The sequence below is a fragment of the Bombus huntii genome, chromosome 6, assembly GCF_024542735.1.
Source record: "Bombus huntii isolate Logan2020A chromosome 6, iyBomHunt1.1, whole genome shotgun sequence".
Lineage (NCBI taxonomy): Eukaryota > Metazoa > Arthropoda > Insecta > Hymenoptera > Apidae > Bombus > Bombus huntii.
The window spans coordinates 8990531-9016385 of NC_066243.1; the positions used below are offsets into that span (position 1 = coordinate 8990531).

A 25855-nucleotide genomic window follows, 5' to 3' on the forward strand; every position below is an offset into this window, starting at 1 on the left:
CTGGTTATCGCGTGCGGCGTTTAACGCAAGACGTCTCACTGTAGCTACGATATTTCGTGCTCGCTAAACACGGAATACTTGCGATTCTTAATTCCATTCCATCGCGTGGAATTTCCTCCGATCGCTCTAACTCCCCCGCGTCCCTCCTTCCATCAACGATCCGCATTACAAATCGACAACACGATACTTGTTGATTCGGTACGGTATCTGGGTTACAGTGATCTCAGAAACACAATCTTACATTTGTGAACATTCACCGGAGAACACTGTAACCAAATACGCCTACGAGAGTCAATAGTCCATCTCCATATACATCCGTCCATATATGTGTATTGGCCTCGGTCAGGTTAGTATAAGGAACGACGTACAATACGTAATACTCTTGGCACAGTATCCAAAGGTTATATGTACTAACACGCAATAGTACTCTTACACGGATATAATATTGACGAAATAGATGACACCGTGACGCGCGAAAATACGTTTCCATTAATCCCGAATGTGTTGTGAGTGTGCTCGTAAATATCGTGACTCTTCGATTCTATTCTACATTTCAGTAGATTCTAACCTATACCATTGCGGAGCCTTCGTTAATATCTTTTCTTCATGCCTAACCTTTTCGTGCCTAATGACACAAGGAAACAGTTAGGTATACGCTTTTTCAACGGAGAAAAAAGGTATAGAAGCTGTCTATCGGAAACAAGTAAATACCTATCTGAATGAAGGAAAAAATGACTTTGCTAAAAAGCACGATAGGTCATACGTATGTTGTACTTGGTTATGTGAAATTCGACCGTACGCACGGCACGCTCCGCCGGTAATCCGATAATAGCGTTAGCATCGTCGAAGGTGCTCGTGTTTAATAAAAGCGTCGATATCGTGATCGTGCAGCGCGTACTTAGGTATACGCGCACGGCAGCGTTATAATTAAAGTGTTTGTCTCTGGGAATTAGTCTCGTGCGAATTTTACCGCTGCCCACGTGAACACGCGCCGTGTACTTACGTCTCTCTTTGTATTCGCCTATCTATGTACGGAATCGCGTGTGTAATGCATGCACATACGCTAGGCAAGGATATAAGGGGGATGATCGTGAACGTTAGAAAGATACAGGAAGCAAAAACAAAGGAGAAAAGAGATAGAGAGAGAGAGAGAAAGTACAGCGTCTCGTCTGTGAAGCCAGGTCCCGCAGACGCATGTATACGGCACTGTCGTGCCCCTCGCAAAAACCAATAACCTCGGCAAACGTCGAGCACCGGTTGTTTATGGCCCGAAAGAGAGAACAAGAGGCGGAAAGGGGAAGAAGGATGGACAGAAGGAGAACGAGAGAGCAAGGTGAGAGGTGGGGAACAGGAAAAAGAAAACAGCCGTCGCACACGAGAAACGAGGGGAGGAAATACACATCGCTCCGAGTTCCAGATCATTTCGTACCTGCAGCACAACGTCGATACTCCACCATCGACCGGTATACCCTTTGTCCAATAATTCGTAATCGTGTAGTGTATTGTATTACACGACGACGTGGATCCGCTGGTTCTTCGTTTTACAGCCTCGTGCTCACGCGATCATTCCTTCGTTAATGAGTTCGAATTCTTGCACGAGCACGCGAAATTTCGCGGAAATGGCACAAACGACCGAAGGTTGAAAAAGACTGAAAAACACGAAGGCGTTGAAATGCCGCAAAAAGAACGCCATCTAATGTTTTACTCCCGCTGTCACGTGATCACTTAACACATTGCCGACGAATCGGAAAGAACTGTCCTTTCTGAATAAAGTATATTCTTCGCTAACGATAAGAACAGATAATATGTACTTGATATGTTTGGCAATTCTGTTTTATCGAATTTATATTTCAGACGTTATCACATATTTTTACATGTTTTGTAAATAATCAAATTTCAAAACGTTACATAGTACGTGTTGCTTACGAGAAGTCCGCGGTGGTCATAGTATATAGTCAAATCTAATTCGAAGAATTAACAATCAATTCTCGCACGAATATGCAAAACTGCCACATGTCGCTTGCGAGAAATACTCGGTGACCGTCATACTAACTTAAACCTAGCAGAATACAATGTATAAATAACGAATTATCGTACGAACACGCAAAATTTCACGGAAACGACACATACGACCGAGAATTGAGAAAGACTGTGAGAAATATGGAGGGCGGCGAAATACCGCGAAAAATAAACGCCATCTAATGTCCTGTTTCTACGGTCACGTGACCCTTTAAGATGGTAGCGGGAAAATAAGGCGATGAAGTTGAATGGGATACCGTACGTGATTCAGGCATGTTTCTAACGGATCAGGAAAACACCGCAGGGCTGTAGTTGAAATTGGAGTTGCAAGAATCCCGAGAATGCGGAATAGTGAATCTCTCAAGGAGCAAGTGGGGAACGAGAGAAATTGAAAATCGTATGGTAACGCTTACACCATGCCGTTTTAAAGCTTTACACTTTGTGCGTCGAACTTTTTACGCTTCACGCTCGAAACTTATCAGAGCGAGAATACGAGCGGAATACCGACCGCCCAGCGCGCCCAATTTTTTTCCTCGCTTTGATCTCTCCGCTCGTGAACATCGATTTCTATCTTATTTTATACATATTATATAAAAAGCAGCGATCTAGAAACGAGGTATAACGCATACGTCAAATAAAAAAAATTTTAACGACGTAACGACGCTCGTATCTCCATAGAACGGAGCGCATCGATTGATACGAGCCGAAACGTCGAAAAATTCGTTCGATTCGCGTTCCTATGTCATCGTTAAAAATATACGCGTAATAGAACAGGTAAATCATTGAAACCCTGACATTGATGCGGAGAATTAACGAACACTATTTTCATATACTAATAGAAGAGTAAAAATGGACAACGTGCGACGTATGCTTTATACGAGTCACAGGCAAAGAAATGTTTATTTTTTTTTTTGTTCCTTACATACCTCAAATAAAGGCGAAACAATGACGGTAGGCGAACCAAGGAAAACAAAACAGACAGAGGTGAAGGGGGCAGGCGTGCTTGCAGGTCCAATGCAAAATAAACGTGTACGCTCGTTATAGCCGATGGCTTCTACGATGATTTACCGTTTTCCGCGTGTGTATGGGCATATGACTTCCGGTAGGCAGTGGGAGGCACGACGCCTGGCCTGCTTTTCTTTCTTTGGCTAGATCAGAAAACTGTTCCCCCGTTTAAATCCGAAACGTGTCCAGTGTGCTCGTCCTCCGCCACCGTCTCTTTCTTCTCTTCGTTCACGCCACGATGCGCGTCATTTGCGGCCGGTTAATACATTCGACGATCCACGATAGAGTCAATGATATAACCGCCCGTCGGTTCGCCTTTCAGCAGCCTCGACATGTTTCACCGACCTTCTTTCTTTCGTCCTCGATTGGAAGCACTCCGATTCCGTGAGACTCTCGTCGAGAGAACACGCCTCCGCGTTTCTGTTCCCTATTTGCGATCCACTCTCCTGGACTAGTACACTCAACCCGTTGCTCACTTTCGCCGCAGGACTCGCGTTTGTAATTCGACCTAACGACGTAAATTCTTTTACACTGGAGTAACCGATCAGGCGCGCGCGCGCGCGATCGCCAATGCGTCAACTTCAGGCCGTAATGCCGTTTTTTTCGGTGCCTATGTAACAGCAACGCCTCCTGCCTAAACGTTCGGGACGAATGTCAGTCGCCCCGATCGTACAACGAGCAATTAATTAGCCGGTCGCTTGACACGCCGTTAAACACTGACCGTCCAACTAGAAGCACGAATAATTGAGACAACCGAACGTGTTCGAATGTCGCTTCGTAATATCGTTCCCGCACTCCGAACGCGTAACCAAAGATCCACGAGAATCGTCGTTGCACTTAAGATGTTGCAACGACATCGACGGATATCGAACGAACAAAAGAACGAACGGCGATGTATTCCGGAAGATCCTTTCGAGAGCTACAGCCGGTCGTGTAAGTGGGTGATGGAATCCTCGCGAGGGGAACGTGACGCCAAAATTTTCTAGCAAGGACGTACCTCGCGTTCCCCGCGTTTACATTAGCGAACTTGAAATTATCGTCGTACCAGTAAACCATCGACCGCTTCGAAACGCGTAATAATGTGTACGAAAAATCGCACGTCACTTTCAAAACCGGTCACATCGCCGACGAGACGATATCGCGAACACTAAGAAACGAACAGCCAACTACCGCGACGTCACGAGTCGTACTAACTCGACCAGCGGTTCGTCCAGCCATTCGAACCTATAGGAAGCGACGAAAGGGGGGTGAATACGACTTCAGCGCCACCGGCGGGAAAATTTCGAAACGTCGAACGTCCGCAGCGTTCATCTTTATCGACACATATTCCACGTAATGTAATTATTTATATAAACGTAAGTACTCATGTTGGCATGCATAATCGAAATACGAATAAAAGTTTAAAGAATAACAGCGGTATAAGTAAATAGAATTGTTTCAATAATTATATGATAATTTATATGAATTTATATTAGCTAGTAGGATATTGATTTACACTCAAAAATTTAATTTTTTCGTCTATAAACGTATGACTTCCTATGTAAAATATTTAACGAGTGTTTTTTATACTAAGATGAGTTGAGTAAAATAGCTTTCGAGCAATGTAACGAATTTCAACGCGTTTCAGCCATTTAGATGAATGAACGAGGACACGAGTAATTAATGGTCTTCAAATTTTAATCATCGAAAGGTCATAAGACTAATCGTTTCAATTACACATATTTCTCTTTTTGTATTTCTTCGCTACTTTTTATATACATATAACTTCTTATCTTGTACGCCATCGCGTCTTTTATTGCTCTTTCTTCTTCGCTGTTCTTCTACTGCTTTTTGTTGGTAGAATTTTTTTTCACTGTATCCTTACATTGTTTTTACTTTTATTCTTAAAATTCTGCGTAACTTTTGTTACTGTCAAAGTTTCCTTTCGATGCCCTCCTGTTGCTTTCTAGCGAATCTTTTCATTTTTTTGAAAGAAAACAGCGTTCAAAAACTCTTTGCTCTTGATCTGCACATATGACGTCCTCTGATCGTTGCAATTATTAAATTACCTATTCTCTTCGACATTAAGAATACTAATAACGAATTACCGTTGAATTATACTGATTGCTATTTAATTAGAATAATTGCAAGCAAATTGACAGAAACTGCAGAAGATGAGAACTCGAGAATTCATTTAAAATTAAAGAAACTTCCAATCCCGATCCAATCTCTATCGATAAAGATAGAATACTAAATGCAACCAGATATCACTGCATCAGTTCGTGCCATGATTTAAATGCTTTAATTTAACACCTTGCAATATGATAGCCCGAGGGCTAGTATATCTAGATATTTTTAGTATTCCCTTGATTATTCTCATTTCCGCTTATTTCCATCGATTTCCTCAAAGATAAATTAATATCGCGCGAAAAGAGAAAGAATGGGTAGCCCGCGCACGTTATTGCACCGCGATATCCAGTTTTACTTTGTATCTAATGAAACGAACTGCTAAAAAGGAACACGGATGCGTCGTTAACAGTGTATCATTTATTCCTTCTCTTTGCCTTTTACATTTTAATTCATAGAAAGTACGGGGTTTTTGTTCGCTCGTGATATTACAGTACAATCGCATTATACGTCTCGTTTTATAGAGGAATCAGGCAGCAAGAAAGCAAAGACGGTGAAAAGGGAAGAACTTATAAAGATACAAAACGGGATTACCTTATCAATCTTATTCTGTGAAATAATCAAGGCGTCTCTGCTCTGAATTTCATTCAGCGTTATATCCCTCTAAGCGTTAGCCGTGCAAACACCCTCTTACGTTGCTCCCTTCGTTTGTTAACTTCTTTTTTTAACATTATCGCCGGCTGGAATGACGCGAAAGTTAAGGCTGAAATACATCATCCCCTATCTCGATTATGGTATTGCTGTTCTCCAAAGGCGGATCGGTAAACGAAAGATATACGACAGGCTTGCTAGACAGAGGGAAAAGTTTTATCTGCCGTTTCAGAAATATCAATAACTGATCCCTCGTACAGTTTCTATTCCAACGTGGAAATATACGGCCAGACGAAGCCCCGTACGCCTTCGTTCCTACCCTTGAATACCATACGGAACAGGCCCGAGTGTATCCCTTTCAAATCGGAGAAGATGCAGCGGTCTCGTACAGACATTCAGAAAGTATCCTATTCCGAAAGATGGCACGTGCCGTTGCCAGCGTGGATTTGCCGTTTAAAATCCAATTCAAGGCAGCTACCTCGGGATCCGTCATCGTCGATTTTAGTTACCTTCGCACTAGGTGTTGTACGATTAATTTAATACGAGCGAAGATCGTCGTTGCGAGAAAATTCGTGTATATTGGTGACGCTTGTTAAACGAAATCCAAATGCAGCCGAGTTAAATTATGGATACCAGGAATCGGAGCGCGAACATTCGAGTACGTCGACGAATACTTCTTTCCTATTAGTTTATTGTCATATTGGACACACGAAAGCGGAGAACAAATCGACCGAACCGATTCGTTAAGCGAAACGTTCGATTGGAGTGAAAGGGGAAAGTTTAATTATCCAACAGGTATAGTTCAGAGAAACCTGGTGTATTTGTCAAAGTTACGTGTTACAAGAGCGAGCGGAAAGCAAAAAGAGAGATCTCCATCGCTGTATCTTCGATTGCTTCTCCTCACGTTTCGTATCCAGCTTTGAGACGTATAATTGCAATTTTCCCTTCTCCCCTGAAGCATCGTTGCAGTATTACATGTTTAGTGGAAAATCAGCGATCGAAATTGCACAAGAACAGTCTAGAAAATTATTCGATTCGTACGTTCCATACGCGTGCATATTAATTCCGCTAAATGTATGTCAGACAGTGTTCCACCTCGATGCGCAGTTATTAAACAAGCTTTCAATAAAATCACGAAATAAACGCGTAAACATTTCCCGGCCTGGTCGCGTGCTTTTTATTAAATCGCGGGAGTGACGTGATTTTATTTCGCCATGGCGACATAAGCGCTCGCAAGATCGAATAATAATCTTTTTCCCTTTCCTCGTCATAAAAAAAAGGGAGACATTTTTCAAAAGGATATAAATATTCGATGCGTTAACTACGCGACGAAAATACTCTTCCAGTTCGTCTCGGCGAGAGACAAATACTTTCCAATTCTGGAGACGATCAGAGAGACTGAATCTTCGAACCCCGTGACTTTTTCCACCGTGCGACGTCGTGTCATAATTTCATCGTAGAAGGTAATACGAATGGAGCAACTATGGCGGAAAACGAAGAGAGGAAAAGGGCCGCGGCAGTATGGTCTTCGCCGCTCGAGATTTATCGAAGCCGAACACCGATGCATTAGCGATGGAAAAGCACGGAAACGAGATGAAGGTAACGAAGCGAGGGAGGAAAATCGACGAGGCTGTCGCGGCGGGGAGGAGGTAGCATCTACCGACCTTCCCAACCCTTAAACCGTTCCCTCTTTTTAAAGCAAAAGAAGCTCTCTCAAGACGTGTAACGAATCAATCGAGATCAGAGACGCACGACTGCCAAGCGACCCGTGGTTCTCTAATTCAAGCAGATTTTCAATACGCGCGTATACATAGATATGCTTATCCTTTGACTGCTGAGACGAAAGTATAATTAAAGGGAACGCAGTTAAACGCAAATCCTTTTCAACGGTACACTGATAAGCTGATTCTTCGTAGATAAATGGGCGCTTGTTCACTCGGTGAAATACTGCTGAATACTGATTTCATTTAATTCGATCTTGTTTACCTACTGTTTATCGTCGATTCGCGATGTTGCGTTGAGAAAGCGGGAAGGAAAATCTAATGACTAAAACCTTTGCCCAAAGCCTCTATACACATAACTAATCGTCACAAGCTGTTGACATCACGCGGCTCGATACAAACAACCGAACTCTCTTTTCACCTGGAATATATTCAGGCAAGTAGAAGTTTAACGAGCAGTATAAAAAAAGAATGCTTCAATATTCTCCTCGTGGCACTCATAAGGTGATGCCTACTAATTTCTACGTACCTAACACACGTTTCTTTACGCTCGCAAATTTTTGTACTCCTCTAATGTCGTATTGTCGATAGAAAGAATCGTTCTGACAGCGTTTCGCGTAAAAATCGTGCGCATCGAGACGTTCTTTTTCGCCGTCGTTTTTCGTCGAAGCACGAATTGACGAACACGATTAGCATAAACTAAAAGGCGGCCGGTGGAAATATAAATTACACGAATCATTTCGTTTCTAGACCCAATATGTCCCGTAGACGCAACACGATACGCGACACGTAGTCCTGCAGCAATGATTGCCTCGCTTTCCCTACGTCCATCACTTCTTCGTGATTCGCTTCTTCGTGATTCTCATAATCGGTGCTGCATTGATTCGTGATCAAACTGAAAGCAAAGACGATCAAGTCGCAGTGCCTGGCAGTGATCACTTCATGAACCGTAGACATGCCTGGAAATAAAATAGAATCGCGATAGTCGATATACTATGCGCGGCAGAATAATTTGCCGACAGAGTCTATGGAATATTGGAGTATAAAAACTTTCGACCACTGACCTACTGCGTCGACACCGATCATCCTTAACATTCTCAATTCAGCCACGGTCTCGAAATTTGGTCCTCCGAGACACGTGTACACGCCTCTGTGCACGATGTCTTTTATACCCATTTCATCCGCTACCTGCTCGCCGATTTCTAAGAGGAAGGCGTTGTAAGCTTTGTTCATCGGCGGGAACCTCGGCCCAAATCTGAAACACGAAGATGCATCGCCGGGATGAGAAGACAGAAGGGGTTTTTGTATCGTCGAGAAGAGGGTAATCGTTAGAGAAGTGCGGGCAAGCGCGAAAAACTGGCGAGCATGTTCGATGAGTTTCATTAATACCAGAGGTTGCTGTAACAAGGGAAAAAAGGGAAAGGAAAGTATCTACGATGAAAGAATCTCAAGTTTCGCGGGATGGAAAGTTAACGAAAACTTGGCTGAGCCTGAACGAGACGCGAAAGCGGATAGGGTGAAAAGCAAAGAAAAGAAGATGGGAAGGTTAGGCAGAAAAATCGAGAAAGATCCTTAGGTAAATACGTCAATCAGATTCTTTGTGTCGTCGAGTAAATAGTTCATCAATCCGATTCAAGGGGTTGTTCCGATGAAATAGATTAATTTTATTCCTTCGACGACCTCAACGATCTCGCACGGCCACCCGTTTCCCTCCCTTTTACCCCCGGGGCAAGCACTCGAAGAATCGAGTCGTCGAGCGGTCCGCAATCTGCGAGCGCCGTCGACGACTTTCCTTCCGGAAACGAGCCCGAAAGCCTTTGTCGCCTGCAAGCGGATTCGAATTCATTGCCGTTCACGCCGTGAATCTCACTAGTCCGCTTTTCAACCAGTATTTTTTCCTTATTCTTCCCCTGGCTCCTCCATTTTCATCTATCATCCCTCTCTGTCTCTCATTTTATCTCCTCTTTCTTTCATTTTCTCCTCCCGTCGATAAAATCAAAAAAAATTCCTACTGTCGCTAATTTCTGGGGCATCGAGAACTTTACGGTCACGCGAGAATTTTACGTAAAGGAAAAAGATAAGCAGCAGCAACGGCAGATAAGGAAGCGTAGGAGCATGTAGTAACACCAAATGGAGTAATGTGACGCGTTTCATAGCGCGACGCGTTGACGAGGAGAAGAACGAGGGAAAGTACCTGTCGTCGTTTGGCCCTTGAAGAGGATTATTCCCAGCAAAACCCATCATGTTCACGTGATCCTTCACCATCATAATGTCGCCAACCTTGTATGTGGGATTTAGACCTCCCGCGGCGTTCGTCGCGATCAGATGAGTCACGCCTACGAGCTTCATAACTCTTACTGGCATAGCGCACTGCACGTGAAAAGGAGAGGAAAAATAATAAGCATTAGACGTTCCAGATAATCAGAGAACGTAAAATGTCATTAAACGTAAATCTCGAATGGAACACGTCGTATCGTCGAATCGCGATGTCTACAAATTTAATCAGAGATAAGAAAATTACTCTTCTCATATATATTACATATATATATGTCTATACTAAATGTCATCGATCGTAGCAATGATAAGTTCGTATGGAAAAGAAAGAAATACCCAAAGAAACGTTACCTTCCAGAGTGGATAACCCTCGTAATAATGAAATCTTCCTTGCATGCACATGATCGGCACACCCTTCAGATAACCGAACACCATCTGTCCTTGGTGACCCTTGACCGTGGAGACAGGAAAATGTGGGATTTCTTCGTATGGAAAGCACTGCTTGTTCTCGAGGGATTCTGCCAGGGAACCTGGACACAACTCGTTTTGTTCAGTTGATCCTGTTTAGGAATAGACAAAACATTGACTGGGAAAATACGCTGCGACAACCGAAGACACTAAAGCGTTTGAAAAGTCATACTAACCTATTCCAGAACCGCATATGATGCCGATCTTTGGCCTGATTTTGACACGGTCTAACAGATACTGCGCTGATTCTTGCAAAGCTTCGTACGTATATCTGCATGCATACAAAGCGAATTAATTAATCGGATCCTGTTCGTTTTAGCTGGATTCGTAAGTTAATATTTTTACAGTAGAAAAACGGTTTGCCATGATTCGAATATTTCACACGAGGTTGAATAAACTCGTGAAAATAATAGAAACGTCCAGAAATAATCGGGATGAGTTGAGCGAGTACAAGAGGAACTGGGGTCGTTCGCAGCCGGCCGACATAATTTCACCGTGGAAACTATCACAAAACGGTGCAGTTACCTGTTAAACTGCTAACAGGCTCAAATAGCGCCGGATTTAAGCTGAATGTAGGCTTCCAGGGTATTACAAATCATGCATCGAAATACGCGAGCGGCCGCGTAACATGTTTACGAGTGTGTATGCGCGTCCCGTGCACAACTCATCTAGCCCGTGTATGCATTCACGCGTGCGCGAATGCAAAATGCGCTCGCGAACAGCCTCTACGCACAGATGCACACGCAGAATTTCCATGGCATTCGACCGAATAAATGCGCCTCCAGCATAATGCTACACGTGACACGATCGAAAATTACTTACAATCCCACTGTGAATTTTAATGTCTCCGCACTCGGCGGCCCCTGTTCCTTCCTTTTTCCCATATTTCTTTCGCATCTTCTCCTTGTTTCTTTTTTCCTTCCTTTATTTTTCGTCGTTCCGCGTCGCAATATCCGCGAAAGCTCAAAGCGAAGATTCTCATTCTACCCTGTTCCTGACAACCTCGCGAGTGGAACGTTTCGAAGCGAAACGAGTCTCCAGGATAAGATTGTAATCGCCACCCATTTTTCGTCCCTTGGATTATCGCGAACCTTCCAGAGATTTTCATTTCGTTCCCCTCGCCGTCCGAAAACTCGGTAATTGGAAAGAAGGACGCGGACGTAAGACGAGAGCTGCCGCTATCGGGTTGTCGTGTACGTGTACGCATCGCCGTAAGGGAACATCGAATTATAACGCGTTGAATACGCCTTGAATATGCATACTGCCCCTCCTCCCTGCCCGCACCGTTCCCAATACAATCGTATTCAACCGCGAATTTGAGAATTGCTTCGCAGTTTCGCCGGGTGCCCGTGGAAAAGCTTCGATATAGCCGCGAGTACACCAAACGTCATTAAACTAACCGCATTCGTGGATGCTCCATCGTAAAACGAGATTGTACGGTGGTCCGTTATGAATGGCAAATGTGAGATGGACGATTATTATAACGACGTGAATGCACATAGCCCCGGGTCATGACGAGGATTCAATGACGCCACCGCAATTTTGCATACAATATCAGTCGCTCTAATCTCGATTATGAATGCACGCCGTACTCAGAACTTGGCTTAGGGTGTGTTACTTCTTTGGATTCGATCGAGGCTCACGGTGCCATCGTTCGGACTGCTTCGTTCGTAAGAGATGGCTGAGTCTCGGATTTGTCGATCAATCGTAAGCGAAGCCACGCATCACGATGAAATCACGAACTTTCGATAGAAGAAAATGAAAAAATAAATTCTCAAGTGTATAACGTGTAAGCTTGTTTGTCAAAGAAACGAATGGACTTTGTACAATAATAGTCAGATGTATTAAAATAAATACAAATACAAATGCAAAGATAGTGTATGCCGGTTTTAATCGTCACTGCTGCTATACTAATCGAAGAAAGGATAATAATATTCCTACATTTATATCAGCGAACGTTACCACAAGAACAGCAGTTCTTTTGCTTCTTGTTACGATCGTTTGCGGAGAGACGCGGTCGCTAGGAAAACGCGTCAACGAGAGGCGTAAATTCTCGCTACGATCCGGTTAATCGACGCCGCGAAATAGTCGTTCCCCTGCTTCGGTTAAGATAACAGAGGTGGTTCAATGAATGTAACACTGTATAGTAAGTTATATATCACCGTTTATTCTAACAACTTGTAAAGAAGACAGTTACGCTGGTGCGTATGTATAAGACGAGTGAGTGACTGATCTACGAGTGTATTCCCGGTCAAAGGATGTTGACTGATCGAAGGATGTAAAATCAGTGCTGTTCGGAGACGATGCTGTGGCGGAGGAAAACTAAGGATGGGTGTGTCTAGCTCACGGGACCGTCGGATTTGTTGGTGACGATTTTGACTAAGAGAGTGAGGGAAATAGGCTTCGTTGATAATTGGTTAAATGAAGGTTGGTGGACTAGGAAGGGTCTTAGCCGCCCTCGACAGAAAGTGGTTAGTGGGAGGAAAGTTGCATCATACGTAAGAAAAACTGACTTTCCCTTGTCAAGCCGTAGTAGACAATGATCTTTCGAAATGAGTCGGAAAATAGATGTTTGTTCGGTTCGAAGGACCTCGACTAGGAGATTCCTGAGATTTATGGAGGGTACGCAGTAAGTATCCGAAGACATCTGGTTGCTATCTTGCCCGCGGTGTGTGGCCTGGTCTAGGTAGAGTGTTACGCGACGTAACACTTCTGGACCTTGTAACTCAAAACACCGTTAGTGTTCCAAGGCACAATATCATGGATCTCTCGGTTTTGAATTTTCCGTTTCAACCTGAAACTTTTCCTACGGGCCGCTCCAGTTCTACTTATAATTCGTTGATTTATGCGAAGTGAAACGGAAGTTCGTTGATTTTTCAGGTAGCTCGACTCTAGTCGAATCTATAGGTCGAAATTGAAGCGACTGACGAGGAGACGGATAAAGAACGGAGTAATCTAAATAAAAAACGGGGCGAGATACATTGATAAATATTAAATGTACCGGATAAAAATTCATATCTGATGGAAGCGAGTAGAGGACGCGACGCGAAAAAAGAATCGAGCACCGAACGAAAAAGGGGAGCTGCGACTAAATTACAAATCTGTCTGCATATTTGATTCGGAGTGTAGTTTCTACGCCACTTCGCGGATACTGATCATTCGACGAGAAATGGCTACAATTCGTCGATCCACCGATCTTCGGACTTCGATCAAATTAAAATAACCTCGCGACCAATTGCGGAGCATCACGAGTGGTCTCAATAATACAAACGATCGTAATGAATTCTAATAAGCGCGACGATCAGAACGAGTGTTGACAAACACAAAGTGACAACGAGTGAAAGGGTCAAATCGGCCCCCTCCCTCGCCATCTCATTTTCCCTCTCTAGGTTTCCCAACGCTATTTACCGAAATGTCAACCTCATCGCGCCATTACGTTTAATTCCTGTTTGCGTTCGTCCCAAGCGCAGCTTGTGAGTTTCGCGCGAGCTTCCTGTTTGCTCGATTAAATAAACAAAATCAAAGTATGAACGCTCGAAACTTCTAATTGGACATTTCAGAATACGCGAATTTGCAGGAAGCTGTCGTCTACGTCTGACGTATCTCGAACGTGTACGAATAGACTGCTGACAAGTTTCTCTCCCCACTAACGCTGACACCTGAATTCCCGCAGCTGGATATCGCTAGAGAACACCTTTTCCCTTTCGTTAGGATATAACGCAGAGAAAGGAGCGAAAAGAAGAAAATTCCAACGTTTTGAACGACGTTCCACCGGTTCAGATACGCTTCGTTGCAGAAGTCATCGTGCACGTGACTGCAAAGTTCACGGTCACGTTGTCGCCCTGTCCCTGATATACTTACAAATCACGACACGTGTTAAACATCGTCCTGTGCGAAATAATTCCAGGCCGTCTATCTTGGAAATTAAATGGCCGACTGCAATACGAAGGTATGCTAATATCGTATCAAAGTGAACTGCCATGTAAATAAGAGGGAAGAAGGATGAGAACAAGTCCTGGGAAATTAGTTACACTTGGAAATTTCATACGCACTCTCGTTACTATGTAATATACATGTAGCTAACGATTTCGCATTGTTGATTAACTGAAAGTTGTGCAACAACCGTTTCGGGTAGCCATCCGCAGCAATTTTGACAAATTTTTTGATGTGAGAAGCGATTAACCATAAATAGACCATTCGAATATATTTTCGCGAATTTCTTGCAATCACCGTAACTAGCCTCTGTCGATGAGATTCGAACTGGACGAATGTAATCGATAACAATAGCTTTATTTGAAATATGAGACGCATAGACTCAATAGATTGACAGCCATACTCCACTTTGTTCTCGCCAATAAGAAACGAACGACTTACGTGTTGTGCCGATGATGCTTGACCGCCGTATATAAAAATTCATCGTCCGTGGGACGTTTCACCTGCGAGTAATGATTGTGCCCATTGACAGCGTCGTTATTCGCGAAAGGCATTGTGCCTTATGTCCCGATCGAATCTACCAGTCTATCCAAGTTGATAAAAAACCCGCCGTCACCTTGGTAGAGCACGGACGAGAAAGGCAAGAGAAACAAGAACAGAACCAGTCAGAGGAAAATTCGATGAATAAACGATAAAACGCGTATACGTTGTTTGACGAAAGTCTGACTAGTGACTATAGCGTCTCTGGTCGCTGCTGTTTTATACAGATACCCGGAGTATGGTTGAAAAATCTCGAGCTTCGCCGAACTGGCCAATCGTTTCGGACGGTTACTCACGCTTCCTCCACTCCTCACGAAGATCGAGTTGGTCGGAAAGTCGTTGGGAGGAAGGGGCACGCGACGATAACTTTTTAAGCGATAAAGAATTAAGTGATCTAATTTCTTCCATGCTGCTCCGCCACGTTACGGTTTATACCAGGAATAATAGCGAGAACAATGACACTTCTCGTCCTACGAGCAACAAGTGCATTTTTCCCGTGCGAACAAATAATATTTATCTCGTTTCAGAAGAAAACAATAAAGTCCTTTAGCGAGTGCAAACAAACTTCACCGATTCTCCGATATCGCGGTGACTTCGATGACCGATACGATCTTTCCACGTCTCGATGATCGATTAAGGTCGCTGAAGAACCGTTCTTCGATTGCAACACTATCCACCAATGTCCTCGTGAAACTCGTACACCTTGTTCGAGTAATGACCGACCAGTTGATTTTCTCTCGATAAATGATACCCTGCGAAGACGTATTACAGGTTTTCGTTCGCAAACCACGCCGTAATTTCTTTTTCTGCTTCTGTCCATGCAACTCGAACCATTCTTCCATCTTTCTACAAAATGATCTCCGACAATCTCATCGGATTTGTATCGCTCCTATCTCTCAATCAGATATTCGATAACTTTCTTCGAAGCGCTTAATCACCGCGTTGTGGACAGAAACAGGTGGATAAGTTCGATTTGTGAAGGCAAGTCTCGTGATAATTTAAGCCGAAGGTAAATCCCAACGAAAACATTCGACCAACAATCAACGATGCAATAACATTTTCGAAGGAGAAACGCGATACAAGCGTACGACCAAACTGTTGCTCGTGTGCATCTCGAATTCATCCGAATATTAATTACGATGCAGTCGCGTTTCCCACTTGACCGCGTCGTATCGAGGAATCTAGTGGCAGATTTACGCATCAACGATGACACGTGCTCCAATTTGCGAGGGCACGAATTTTGGCTGGCTCCTAGTGCCCCATATAATCAGCCAATTATGGCCGATACTCGGGCCTCGTACACGATCCGGCCAAAAATTAACGATCCTCCTCGAGTTACACGCGGTCTCGTTTTTTGAGAAACTCTCTAGCGTTCGATATTAGTCGTTGCTCTTGTACCAATTGGCGATTTAAGCGTATCGTTCGAATAAAAAACGAAAACTCACTGTCGCGTCATTTACTTTGGAACTTTCCGCGCATAATGTGATTATGCTAGGATTACGTGAGTATCGAAGTAAAGAGAATTTAATCGAGCGAATTAAAAAACGATCGGTAATTTACGGCAGCGATAAATGCTATTTTTACGTATTCAAATATCTTGTTCGTATATACCGATGATCAACAACATCTAGGACAAATCGTTGCAAAGCAACTATCTTATCGTGATTGATCTTCGACGATCGCAAAAACGAAAACGAAAAAAAAACGAAAGTACATTCTAACAGTTGCGCAATGCAAGTTACTTCTAATTCATTGAGCAATTTAATTTCAAAATTGTAATTCTGTGCCGGCGATAAAGTTATTCTTACACAATATGATTATGTTACGTATTTAGACTTGTATACATCAATAATACGCGACAGATAGTCGATGAAACAAAAAATATTCCTATTACACATATACACGAGACAGTTAGGATTTCAGAATTGTGTTGGATTTTTTTTTTTTTTTTTTTTATTTATTAAAATTACAATCAATTCTGGCGTTGAGAATTTTCAGTAATTTTTCTGGCGTGGCACAGTGACATGGCTGATTATTTATAATAAGTTAATACTTGTTATAGATAAGTATAATTTATAAGTAAGTATTATAAATAAGTAAATATTACTTAATTATAACTAACTAAATAACTAATTGAATCTAGCGTTTAGGTCTAGCGAGTAGTGCCTCTTCAGCCTGCGAATCTGGTCCGTCGTATCAAGTAGTCCAGTGATTAGGGGGTTTCGGTGTTTGTTAACTCTTTTGCTATATCTGTCGCTATATTTTGCTATTCCCTCTTTGACTGTGGGTATCTTGAGGTCGCGGTGTATTGTTTCATTGGTTACATACCAAGGTGCATCAATTAGGGATCTTAGTGTTTTCGATTGGAAGCGTTGAAGTATTTCAATGTGGGAGTTACTTGCTATTCCCCATAGTTGGATTCCATAGGTCCAGACAGGTTTTATTACGGCCTTATAGAGTCTAATTTTGTTCTGTGTGCTTAGGTTGGAGCGTCGGCCAGTGGGCCAATAGAATTTCTTGAGTTTGTCCTTAAGTTGCTTTGTTTTGTCTGTGATATGATTTTTCCAAGTTAGCCTCCTGTCCAGGGTCACGCCCAGGTATTTGACTGAGTCCTTGCTAGGAATTATTGTGTTGTTAATGGGGGTTGGAATTTAAAGATATAAAAATTAATACTGTCACGGATCTTCGGTTTAAAACTATGACGCTAAAATCCGGTAGGTTTGGAAGTTCAAGCTTCACTGGTTAATACTAAACAATAAAGATCGTCGTTTTTTTATTTATGTCGTGTTATTTACGTCGTATATTCAGCGACGTATCAAAACGAAACATCGAGCAATGTACAAAATGAAAAATACACGCGACAGCGCCGGCGAATCGAAAACGGTAAATCGAGCCGCAACTTGCAAATTATCGCTCCAACATGGAGAGTGTAACAGGGGTCAAAATAGACGCAGACAACGTGGCCTCGAATAGACTGTAAATTCAGTTTTCACCGGTTTTCTCCCCCGTGAGTCGGAAGCTACTTTACGATGCAACGAGTAATGCATAATTTCGCTGATCGTCCACAAAGAACGTCGGCCTTTTGGCCGCAAACAAATTTTCGGCACGCCAGGGGCAGATTTTCAGTGTCGTAAAACTTTTCTAATCGTAGTCGAGGTGAAACTAAAGAAAGGAGAAAGGGGAAAGGGAAAAGATGAAAGAATAAAAAGATCGAGAATTCAAAATGCCGATACGCCGACATTCAAGCTGCGATTGAGCGACGCGCATATACAAACAGCCTGAACAATTTGCCGAATTTTAATTTGTTTGCACGCGATATTATAATCGAATCGGATCCGTATCAAATAAACTAAACAGAATCACGTAATTAACGCGCTCACCGTGGACACGAATCCTGTTTGCTTTTAAGCGTCGTTCGAAGCGCAACAGTTAATGAATCAAGCCTGAGCACAGGTGCTTACTAACCGGAAATAGATAACGAACCTACGTCTCGCGAATCTTTACGTTTTCAACGAATTATCATCGTCGACTATTGCCGATGAATTTTAATCTCGGGTCAGTTTAAATCGCACATCGACGAAAACCGATAACGGATGTATTGTAATCCGGGTTACAATGAATCACAGTAATCGCTTTTCTTTTCTTAGCCAATATGTATCGTTGAGTAAGTCGATGTTTCGCGTTTCATAAGACTCGAGAAGAAAAGCAAACACAGAAAGTCGATGAAGATACTTGACGGCGAATCGAACAGTTAACATCTGCCTTGTTACGCGGGTGGAAAGAATGGAAGAACAGCAATGGCTTATCGAAGAATGTTTGAGAGACATCAAATAACTATGTTCGAGTATTTGATGAAGTTACTCGAATCGCAACAAAATGCGAATCTCACTACCGTCGTATGACTGACGAAATATTGTTACAAACAAGTAGGAGCGAATAATTGTTGCATAAATTGCCTTATTACGTAATCGCACGCAACTACGGCGTCGTAAACATAATATTTTCTCAATAACGATAGAGACGTTTATTCGTTGACTTATCCTATGTAATTTACAGAGTTATTCGATGTCGCTACTATTGGTCATATTCTTTAAATATGATATTCAATAAAAGAACGAATATAAAATGGCAAAAGTAAGTTCTCTCTTCTATTAGGAGTATCTTTCCGAAGCAAGTGGTATCGAGAACTTTTGTCTATAAATATGCCGAATGAATAAATTCAATTTTTTTTTTATTTATTTATTTATTAAAATTACAAACAATTCTCGCGTTGAGAATTTTCAGTAATTTTTCTGGCGTGGCGCAGTGACATGGCTGATTATTTATAATAAGTTAATACTTATTATAGATAAGTATAATTTATAAGTAAGTATTATAAATAAGTAAATATTACTTAAAAATAAACTCTATTGATCCATAAAAAGTGTCGAGCAAAAGTGTAGGAAAAATTTTAACGAAGGAAAAATGTTTCCCTTTCCCTCACTGATCAATGACTATGAAACTAACATCCGATGCAATATTTTAGTGTTATTGCTTTAATCGTGTAGAGACATAGATATGTAAGTACATGCATGACGTTATGAAATCTTTCGACCCTCTCGACTGATCAGGAGTAATCAGAACGGATTCGCTGGGGTTCTGATTTATCACTGACCTCCAATGAATTATCACCGCATACATAGAATTCAGAAATATTATCTACTGTCAACATCACGCGAATTGTATTTAACCTCTCTGGTACGGCGCTCGTCTGCCGTGTACTATCATTTAACGACCGCCAGCAACAGCGATTGCATATATTTATTATTGACTTTAGTCGACGCTCTAGCATGGAGATGCGTTCGGTGGTTACTGGCTATAGTGGACGCTCGTACCGAAGACGTTAAGTGATTGGTATTTATCACAGGGTTATGGAGTCGGAGTCAGATTTCGGAAGGAACTTCGGTAATTATTTAGAAGTTTACCCTCGATCACCGATTTCCATGATTTTCGAATATGTTGTAAAACTGAACATTTGGAACAACTTCTTTCTCTCGCGACAATGTCGCACTTTCTTAGTTTCCGAGATATTGGCAAAAAAATATTGATAATGTCGGCGCCGTACATAAGTTCTGCCTAGAATTGTGCGTTCGCGACAGCGTATACGTCAGAATTAGTTGTCGACCGTTGGTCCACGAGGCGTCCGGATAAGATGACATCTAACCCAAACCTATATAAACTATAAACAAAAGATAAGAATTAAGTTTGGGTTAAGCGTCATCTTACCCGACTGTCGCGCTGTGAGGATACAGAGTTAGAGGCGGAATTCATTGTAGTTATACTGTGGCAATTTTTCGCGAATATCTCGGAAACTAAGAGAATTCGAGGCTGGAATCGGAAGCGAAATTGGAAAGAAATATGCTGACTACGACTCCACGCTAGTAAATTTGACAAAAATAAAAAATGTACTTAAAATAATTAAAAGTTGTAATAAAATTATTTATATGTTAAAAATATTACTAATTTGTATCAAAATTTGTATCAAATTTGAATTTCTATCAAAGTACAAAAATGCAAAATATAGGTAACCCTTGTACAAAACGGCAGTCACGTTCCCATGGAATCTCGTATTGAGGAAACTATTTTATAGGAACTATTTTGTAAGAGCAAAAATACTTTATCAAGACAGAAGTATTGTCTATTGAATATTAGTAACTTTGCTATATATATACATACATATAATTAGTATGTTAACAATCTATCATAAATAAAGTCGGGGTCGGAGTTAGAGTCGAAGCAAAAAAGAGAGGAGCCGACGTCAGAATGGGAAATTTTAATTGCCGAATCCGCAGCCCTGATTTATCATCCAAGAGAGTTGTATTAGCAAAGACTCTTTATTACACAACTAACGTACTCATCTTGGGAAAAGTTCGAATGTATATATTTATACTAATCACCAAAGTGATTTTGTATAAAGAAAGAAACTTATTTCTATTAAATTTAATTTAATTACTAAATTAAATTAAATTTCTTTATTAAATTTTCATATGAAAGAGTTTATTACATATTTACATTTATTTTGTATTTATTGAACTTCAGATGTTTGAGGGATATGTCACTTCATTACATGTATAAAGAAAAAGTTTACTACATTTTTAACTTCTATATAATTGCTATGTATAAATAAATTGTAATTGATAAATTCGTAATAACAAATCGCAGAAGACGTAAAAACATTGAATTTTTTTAAGGTCGGTAATTTGTTCGCTGACGAGTTTTCTATCAAAGGTAACCGCGACTTTTTTCAAATCTTACTCAAAACAGATGGCGCTAAATTTCCAATCCAGAAAAGCTCTGTGGATAATAGTAGATAAGAATTATTCAAGAGCGCCAATGCGAAATAGTGAAATAAAATGACGCCTTCAATCTTATCAACGCACGTGCAGAATAATGTTGTGTGCGAGAAATTGGACTTGTAATTTTCTTTGATCAATAAATAGTTCGAATTATTAAAATTGTTCAATGATGAAATGTGGAAATATTACTAACAGTGCTCATCAGTATTTAGAAATGAATGTTCCGCGATAAAAACTTTAGTTTAGCTGTGAATGAAGTTAATGCTTATTGTGTATACGGTAGTAGATAAATTTGTGATTGTGATTATTGATAGATTTTAAACAATAATGGAGTGTCTAGTGGCGAATGTGGATAATATGCGATTTGATATTGAAATTGCTCTTGACGAACAGTATGGAGCACTTCCTTTACCTTTTACTGGAATGGACAGTACGTGATAGTTTTCGTATACTGTATATGTTTAGGTTATCTTCTAAAAATGTAAAAGTAATTGGAAAATGAAATTGTCAAATTGCACACATTGCTACTCTGTATTTTTTGAATAAAATATACTCTGTTATATCGACGATTTTCATTGAGATATTAATATTTTAATTTAAATTTATACTGTTTATTCATCGTTGATTAAATTTATCTGTTTACTGTCTCGTTGCTTATAGAATCTACTGCTGCAGTATGTCAATTTTATCCGAGAGGTACATGTGTTAAAGGAGCCTCTTGTCCATTTAGGCACGTACGTGGAGATCGTACAATAGTATGTAAACATTGGTTAAGAGGTCTTTGTAAAAAGGGTGATCAGTGTGAATTTTTACATGAGTATGATATGACAAAAATGCCAGAATGTTATTTCTATTCCAGATTTAGTAAGTATATATAGCATGTAATGGTATTTCATTCTTATTTCTTCTAAGGTTCTACCTATGATAAACTTATAAATATCTTTTTATTGCTTTTTTAACATTTTTTCTTTATGGTGTTACTAAGATTTCTCAGTATAGGTATGTTAAAATCAGTTATGAATTATTAGATGCTTGTCACAATAAAGAATGTCCATTCCTACATATCGACCCAGAAACTAAAGTCAGAGATTGTCCTTGGTATGATCGTGGATTTTGCAGACATGGACCTTTATGCAGACATCGACATGTTCGTCGTGTTTTATGCATGGCTTATTTAGCTGGATTTTGTCCTGAAGGCCCAAACTGTAAATTTATGCAGTAAGTTTATCACCAAGTTAATATTTCGAATTGTTCTTATTTAGATACATTATTACAATTTTTTTCTGTTTTCAGTCCAAGATTTGAATTACCAGCAGTGCAAGATATGCAACCTAAAGAAGGGAAAAAGGTAATGATCACCTGTCACTTTTGTGGAGAAGGTGGCCATAAAGCAATTTATTGTAATAAAATGCCACCTGATGTACGTGAAGCTCAAGTTAGACAAGAAATAGAAGGTAATTCTCATGCTACGCATCACATGAATATGCATAATGGGCCCCCACCAAGAGGGCCACAAAAGCCACTAGAAGAAGTCACTTGTTACAAATGTGGAACTAAAGGTCATTATGCCAATAAATGTCCAAAAGGACATTTAGCATTTTTAAGCCATGCTGGGGGTAGTGGAAGTGCTACTCAGAATCAAAATTACCGTAGATGATTTCACCTATTTTATTTGTGTAAGATTAATATTATGATTATGTTTCATTATTAGTAAAATCACTTGTCTGTAAAAATTTCTATATATCATATAGTAAAATAGGTTTAATACAATTAATTTCATATTGACTCGTAATAAAAGATTCCAACACCTTTAAATAAAATAAAATAATTATAAATATTTTGTATTTTCTATAAAAAAAAATTTGGTCAAATTAAAGAATGTTTAAAGGATATTTTGGGTTAAAATACTATGAAGTATATACTATAACAAATTTAATTTATTGTTTAAAGAATTAAACATACTCCTAAATACTCGTTATTACATTTTGTAAATGTATTTAAAGGGTATTTGCTAAATTATTAAATACGCTATATCTATGAGCGCATCGATTTTCGACGTAGAATGTTATAAAAAGATATATTTGTTTACTGCTAATTTATTTAGTTTGTGACGTTGAACATGGGAAGACGTACTTCGCCATTTGTATATGAAGTGGCATTGTAAGACTATTAATTTTTAAAATCTTGCTCGCTAAAATATTAACAATATTTATCTTTCACGTGATTATTATCAGAGATATTAAATTCCTTCGTTATTGGATGTGCATTTAATACCTAAACATAAGTTATTGTTTTATTTTAAATATATATTGTTTTTCTGATTCTTCGAAATACGTCGTACCTAAACACTGTTATTATTAAAAGAAAAGTGCAAAGTCATCAGAACCATGAAAATACTGAATGTCACTTTTATATGCGAAAAAGCAAGTATGGTTTCCTTTTAATTGGAAAAAGAGATCTTCTATTTGCATAAGAATATTTCTTATCATGTCGTATTATAATCAATAACTTCGACATAATTAGCAGGAAAAAGTCCATAAGTACCGTCGGGACCAAGACCTTGCCACCATCCTTCGTCAATAGCATCTATATGTGTAATAATATCTCCAGGATCAAAAGTAATTTCTGTATCATCAGCTGCCTGGTAGTCATATAAGGCTCTCGCTTTCATTCCTTCATTATTTGGGTCAAAATATAAGTACTGACCATCCATTTGACTGTACAACTCATTTTCAGTAATTGCTTCTTTCGTCGCCGATTGTTGCTCAGGTTCTTCTTCTGGCTCTGGCAATTTAGACTCTTGAACTTGATTCGGAGATAAAGATGCATTTGAAGCGGTGGTGGTTACTAAATCTAAGTTATGTGTTTTATTCACTTCTGTTTTCACTTCCTCTTCCACTTTTGTATGGAGTATCTCTTTTTGCTGACTCTCCTCGAATGCTTTTTTAGCTGCTTCTACATGACTATTCTTCGGTATATATTGTTGCTGCACTGGAGAAGACTTCATTTGACCAGCTGCCGAATTCTGTTCGAAAACAGCTCTTGCATTTATCGTTCTTTGAGCAATTAACTGCTGCGTTTCTTTACTTCTTTGTCGTCGCAATTCTTCGCTTCGCGATTTATGATCGTCTTCAACATCGTTGCTATAGTGTTGACTTGCGGCTAGTTGATTAAATTTATTATTCGCCTCCTCAGCGCGTTGCTCCGCCAACTTTTGTCGCGCTATTGAATTTTCTTTGGCAGTGACCTACAAGTATATCAAAATTTAAATACCAAAATATTCACTATTAAATAATAAATATAATAATATAAAATGTGTTTACTTGTTGTTCTCTGAGCATTGCTTCTTTTTCTTCTCTAGTTCTAATTTCTTCTTCAAGCCGTTGCCGTTCTTTTTCACATTTTATACGTTCTTGTTCCAGTCTTTTCTTCTCTTCCATTTCTTCCCTTTGCCAAAATTGATCGCGTTCTGTTGCATTTATTTCTTGTTCGGGAATTACTCTGCAATACATATCGTCTTTAAGTTGAAGATTCTGATACTCTTATAATTAAAACATTAAAGATATATACCTGCGATATGTGGTACCCACAGGACCTGTATTACCTTCGTTTTCCCCACGTGGTTCATTAAATTTGTATGCAGAAGCTGTTGCTCTAGCAAGTTTTTCCATAATAGAATCCACTTCAACATCGTCTTCAGAGCGAGCAGTAATTGTTATATGTGCACCTTTTAATAATTTTTCTACATCTCTAATATGATTTGCACAAGTGCCCTTTCTAACAATTGGTGCTCCTTCTCCTTGCTAAAATGCAACTCATTTTATTGTATATATGCAATAAAATCATTAACTTTTTAAATATGAATTCTTACCCAATTTATTAAGAGACATTTTGGTAGACTTGTTTTAGTATCTATTACACGACAAAAGGCATACATGATATGACTACTATTTAAACGGTCAATCATTTCTTCCAGACCTCCATTTCCAGTACCAACCACTTTTAAGTTGTTAGTTTGTCCTTCGTATCCAAACAAGGCCCTATGAATGATAATAACTTAGTAAAATAAATTTAATTAAATAATTTGTATTATATATTTACAATCCCTCATTTTTAATTGAAAGTAAGAAGATATATTAATAATTAGTGGAATTCAATAAAGGCACAAAATTATTATATTTTGCATAAAATATTTCTCATTCTCCGTATGTGTAATGTTACCGACTATTTGTTTTACCGTTGTAAATGCTAATTATATATTTTGCACTATTTATATCGATCGATAAATGTAAAAGGAAGAGTTACTTAATATATTATAGCAATTTATTTTGCAAGTTTTTGAGGATTCAATTGAACACTTGTGAATCTTTAAGATACCGGATTCATATCGACGCATTAGCCGGAATGATAAAATACAACATAAGAGAAAAAGATGCAAGCCTACCAGTTAGTAGACGATTTATCGTCGACTACGCTGTGCCAAGCAGCCACCAAAGCGTCTTTATTTTTTGTTAAATTAATTGACATCTTTTTTGTTCAGTTCATAAGAAAGATCAACCGTAACAACAAATGCGAAAAAGTTGCTACTGGCGAGTTAATGTCACAGTTGCATCTTCACGTTTTGCCTTTTTGATTAAATGTCAACGCCCTTCTGTTACCAACCGCAAAACGATGGATCTTATCTATATAGGCAGCGTGCTTAAATCGATTACAAAGAACTAAATTAACTTATATTTAAACACACAAATATGAGCACACAAGTTTTGACGTATGCTAAAACATATTTAAACAAAACTTTATTGA

General features: G+C 39.9%; 4 protein-coding genes across 10 annotated transcripts in view; 1 reads left to right on the top strand and 3 right to left on the bottom strand.

Moving 5' to 3' along the window:
- The window catches only part of LOC126867044 (beta-1-syntrophin), a 350179-nt gene extending 345958 nt beyond the window's left edge, over window positions 1-4221 (bottom strand). Inside the window, exon 1 of one of the 3 annotated variants that reach the window (XM_050621153.1) lies at window positions 3088-4220. In XM_050621153.1, coding sequence (XP_050477110.1) covers window positions 3088-3111 — 24 coding nt within the window. In that variant the 5' untranslated portion in view covers window positions 3112-4220. Of the gene's footprint in view, window positions 1-2945 lie in introns of all 3 variants that reach the window. The other 2 variants (XM_050621154.1, XM_050621155.1) reach the window with 2 other exon arrangements.
- A 2242-nt stretch (window positions 4222-6463) lies between these two features.
- LOC126867061 (purine nucleoside phosphorylase-like) lies at window positions 6464-14918 on the bottom strand. Of its 4 annotated transcripts, none has more exons than XM_050621193.1 (6): window positions 14619-14918; window positions 10421-10515; window positions 10128-10306; window positions 9697-9872; window positions 8567-8757; window positions 6464-8461 (listed from the first exon to the last, which is right to left on the bottom strand). In XM_050621193.1, exons 1-6 carry the CDS (start codon window positions 14729-14731, stop codon window positions 8238-8240), a joined length of 978 nt encoding a protein of 325 aa, XP_050477150.1. In that variant the 5' UTR covers window positions 14732-14918; the 3' UTR covers window positions 6464-8237. The 4 variants fall into 4 exon arrangements, with proteins under 4 accessions (XP_050477150.1, XP_050477149.1, XP_050477152.1 ...); XM_050621192.1 differs by having other exon boundaries at window positions 10128-10336; window positions 14619-14915; XM_050621195.1 differs by lacking the exon at window positions 14619-14918 and adding an exon at window positions 11067-12183.
- Window positions 12357-22853, top strand: LOC126867065 (cleavage and polyadenylation specificity factor subunit 4). Of its 2 annotated transcripts, none has more exons than XM_050621204.1 (4): window positions 12357-12390; window positions 21713-21916; window positions 22081-22270; window positions 22346-22853. In XM_050621204.1, exons 1-4 carry the CDS (start codon window positions 12372-12374, stop codon window positions 22707-22709), a joined length of 777 nt encoding a protein of 258 aa, XP_050477161.1. In that variant the 5' UTR covers window positions 12357-12371; the 3' UTR covers window positions 22710-22853. The 2 variants fall into 2 exon arrangements, with proteins under 2 accessions (XP_050477161.1, XP_050477160.1); XM_050621203.1 differs by lacking the exon at window positions 12357-12390 and adding an exon at window positions 20863-21482.
- Window positions 22854-22971: 118 nt separating this feature from the next.
- LOC126867051 (drebrin-like protein) lies at window positions 22972-25645 on the bottom strand. Its single transcript, XM_050621169.1, has 5 exons — window positions 25497-25645; window positions 24924-25092; window positions 24623-24855; window positions 24376-24553; window positions 22972-24299 (listed from the first exon to the last, which is right to left on the bottom strand). The coding sequence occupies exons 1-5, from the start codon at window positions 25577-25579 to the stop codon at window positions 23538-23540; spliced, it is 1425 nt and encodes a 474-aa protein (XP_050477126.1). The 5' UTR covers window positions 25580-25645; the 3' UTR covers window positions 22972-23537.
- Between the last annotated feature and the right edge of the window lie 210 nt (window positions 25646-25855).